This window comes from Phoenix dactylifera, chromosome 5 (genome assembly GCF_051530095.1).
Source record: "Phoenix dactylifera cultivar Ajwa chromosome 5, Ajwa_hap1_PhDact_Kaust_v1.1, whole genome shotgun sequence".
NCBI lineage: Eukaryota > Viridiplantae > Streptophyta > Magnoliopsida > Arecales > Arecaceae > Phoenix > Phoenix dactylifera.
This window is the reverse complement of record NC_143194.1, coordinates 1,106,620-1,110,024: the sequence shown is the minus strand read 5'-3', so window position 1 is coordinate 1,110,024 and position 3,405 is coordinate 1,106,620. Positions and strand designations below refer to the sequence as shown.

The following is a 3,405-nucleotide window of genomic DNA, read 5'->3' as shown; positions in this document are numbered from 1 at the left end:
ATATTAATAAATTTTGATCATACTATTCATGATGCATAAATTTGATGAACAATAGTTTATTATTAAATATGCTTAATTTTGGAATATTGTGATGATGCATGATTGGAAGTATTAATCTTGTTACGAATTATGCTTGCAATTTTGATATCGCATGATTTTTTGTATTTTTGTTAAACTAAAATATGAAAGATAGAATTTTGATTTGCCCTTCTTGCATGAACTGCTCTGTAGCTGCACTCTGTTGGGTAATTACGCAATTAACAAAATTAAATAGCAGAATTTTTTTGACAAGGCAAGAGATGATGGATGCAGCTTCGCTATGCTTACTCCGTTGCACAATTATAGGCAGATCATTTGAGAGGGAGTCTCATCTCATAGATAGATGATGTTCCTTATCATCTTATATCCTGACTAATATCATACTCATCAATTTACTGGCGATTGGACACAACCATATCATCTTAAAGGAAATAACTATTTTATGTAATATCTGCAATGCCATCCCTTCTCTACCTAAGTTTTTAGTATTATCTCCTCCCATGCACAAAATTCTCCAGATTCACACAAGGCCATTTCAAATAGAAAGAATGAGAACAATTCCTCACTTTATTTTTTTTTTAAGGCATCATACACATTTGATAAATCACAAATGCCTCCAATGTCCCAATAGAAACATGCCAAGCTTACTTTTTGGAGGTCACGTACAACGCCATCACAACCAAGAGCACAACAGCCACAATTACATTAGCCAGGACCTGCACTGGCTTGGAGAAGCCCAAGCCCGGTTCAACCTTCTCCTTATCCTTCTTCTCTTTGGTTTGATCCTTCTCTTTCTCTCCCACCTTCTCTTCATCCTTTCTCTTGTGGGGTTCGCCTCTCTTTTCATCTTGTTTTGTAGCTTGTGTAGGCTGAACTTTCTCTCTGGTTTCTCTTATTATGATGGCAGCTTCCATACTGGTTCCAGCGATCTTTGGTAATACTTTCAAATAAAGACGCCCATTCTCAAACTTAGCACGGATCTCATCGCATTCCTTTGGGGCTTCGAAGACATTGCGAAATCGACTCCATCGGTTGTCTGCAAGAGGACGCTCCCCACTAATACTCAGTCTCCGAAAGTTCTCAAATTGAACCCTGACTTGCTCTTTCTTAAATTCTACAAGTAGGCAAGGAAGATGCATTACAAAATATTCATAATCCTATAAGTAATGCAAAAAGGTCATTTTAAACTATATATTAGGCATGACATATTCAAACTCCACGAGGATTTCTACTTTAAGTTTGCAATATTTATATTAGAAACCTTATTACTATATGTACAAAGCAAACTAGTTCATCAAAGCGTTATATATTAATTCAACCTTATATGAGAAAAGTAACTATAGTTCTACAACTTTCTAACTGCGTTGAAGGACCTACAATGACAACTGCTTGAGTTGAAGGGAAAGAAGGCATACCCGTGAGCTCGATGACGATGGTGTCGAGTCCTTCATCTTGAACTAACTTGTATGAAGGGACGAAATCTTCATACACAGGCTGATCAGGGGCAGCTTTTGTTTCCATGTCAGCCTCCTTTGCTTTGTTTCCCTCTTCGAACTCCTATTGCGCTCGAGTGAATGAAGATGGAGGCCATGCATGGGGTTTATACCTGCATGAGTTGGGGGTAGGGTTTGGTTGGTTTGAAAGCTGGGTTATTCCTTTATTAGGGTTTGGTTGGTTTGAAAGCAAGCTGAGTTATTCCTTTTTTGATTGGGCTTCTTTGGAGATCACCTCATAGCTTGGGTAAAGGTGGATGTTCCTTGTTTGGTTTGCACTCTATTGTTCCAAAGGATTTGTCATGCTCTAAGTAAAATACTATTATAGCTTTCTTAAAGATACCAGTTTTTTTTAATAAAACATAAAAGTGATTTTAATTACTGTAGGCTGTTATGTATGCAGAGTGATTGTTACTATCATGTAATGAAATGGCATGTTATTATTATTGTTTGTTTTGTTCAAAAACATCACTATTGTTTGTTACTGCTTGTCTCAAATCATGAGGAATTGTATTAAACTCCAGCATTCCAGCCCATGCTTCTCATGCTTCACTTGTCATATTGAGACTATTGTAGATATTTCCAGATTATTAAAGATAAGTTTGAAGTTAAAGTTTAAAGTGTGGCGATCGTACCAACTGTATCGCGGTTGCTTGGGCAATGAAATAGGTGCAAGATTGGAGACATACACTGAAATGTTCTTATCTTCATCTATGTGCTAAGGGAATCTATGCTTTCATTTGCCTCGAAACCAGAAACTACTTTACTTAATCATTTGCATTACCAACTATAATCATATTTCTAGATCCACTAACAGCAAATTTTGTTATGAGGGGGTCCCCTTTGCATTCAGCGGATGAAATCCTTCTAGCAATCTTAGATCTTTAGGTCATTATTAACTGAAAAAAAAAAGGCTACGACATTTGCTAAGGCCATAAAGGAATATAGATGCAGCATAACACTCAGAAGAAATTTGAAGTACAAACAAAGGGCCCCACAAGAAGAAAATCTTTAGATACACCATTTGTTGGGGGAAAAACCCCAAGTCATACCACCACGGAGGCGCTCGGCCAAAAAGCGCCGACCGGAAAGGCGCTCGGCCAAAGAGTGCCGACCAGAGAGCACCAACCAGAGGGGTGCTCAGCTAGAGAGCGCCGATCCGAAAAGATGCTCGGCCCAAGAGTGCCGACCGAAGCGCCAAGAGGCGCTCGGACCAACCAACACAGCCAAGTAGGGATGCTCGGCTAGAAGGAGCCGACCAGAGGACGCCGACCAAAAAAGCGCTCGATTAGAGGGCGCTGACCAGAGAGGAAAGAGCGCGAAATAAAGACGCTCGGCTAGAAGGCGCTCGCCCAAAGGGCGCCGACCAGAAGCATTAGAAGCGACCCCGCCACAGGGCGCCCCATCGGGCGACCAGCTCGGCTCGGCACCCCTGCCGAGCCGATTGCCTTTGACCAAATGTTCAACCCCTGCTTAACCCCCTGAGGGACTTGACAACTCCACTACAACCTGCCGCTATCTCCAAGCCGTCAAGGCATAAGATCTCCGCAGGTATTTGGCACGACCTGCCATTAATGCATGAGACCCCCTCAAGTCTCCGATGCACTCAGTCATTTAATGAACACAGCTCAAGACGATCTCCGGATCACTGAACCATCAAAGCATATGGCTCTCCCTGACCGCCGGTTCACTCGGTAATAAATGCACTTACCATCCATGGACCCTGGGCCTACCACGGCCGGCGGTTCAACCACTCCAACAGGTCCGATCGACCGTGACAACTCCCTGGTTCCGGTCTGATTCGGCCTTATTTTCCACTACGCCATTAATGGGCCAAATCGTGCCCAATTATTACAAAAGAGAACAAACTCCC

The 3,405-nt window shown here is 41.8% G+C and overlaps 1 protein-coding gene across 1 annotated transcript; it reads right to left on the bottom strand.

Moving 5' to 3' along the window:
- Positions 1-579: 579 nt before the first annotated feature.
- LOC103707080 (uncharacterized) lies at positions 580-1,642 on the bottom strand. Its single transcript, XM_008791439.4, has 2 exons — positions 1,455-1,642; positions 580-1,153 (listed from the first exon to the last, which is right to left on the bottom strand). The coding sequence occupies exons 1-2, from the start codon at positions 1,558-1,560 to the stop codon at positions 684-686; spliced, it is 576 nt and encodes a 191-aa protein (XP_008789661.2). The 5' UTR covers positions 1,561-1,642; the 3' UTR covers positions 580-683.
- Positions 1,643-3,405: the final 1,763 nt, after the last annotated feature.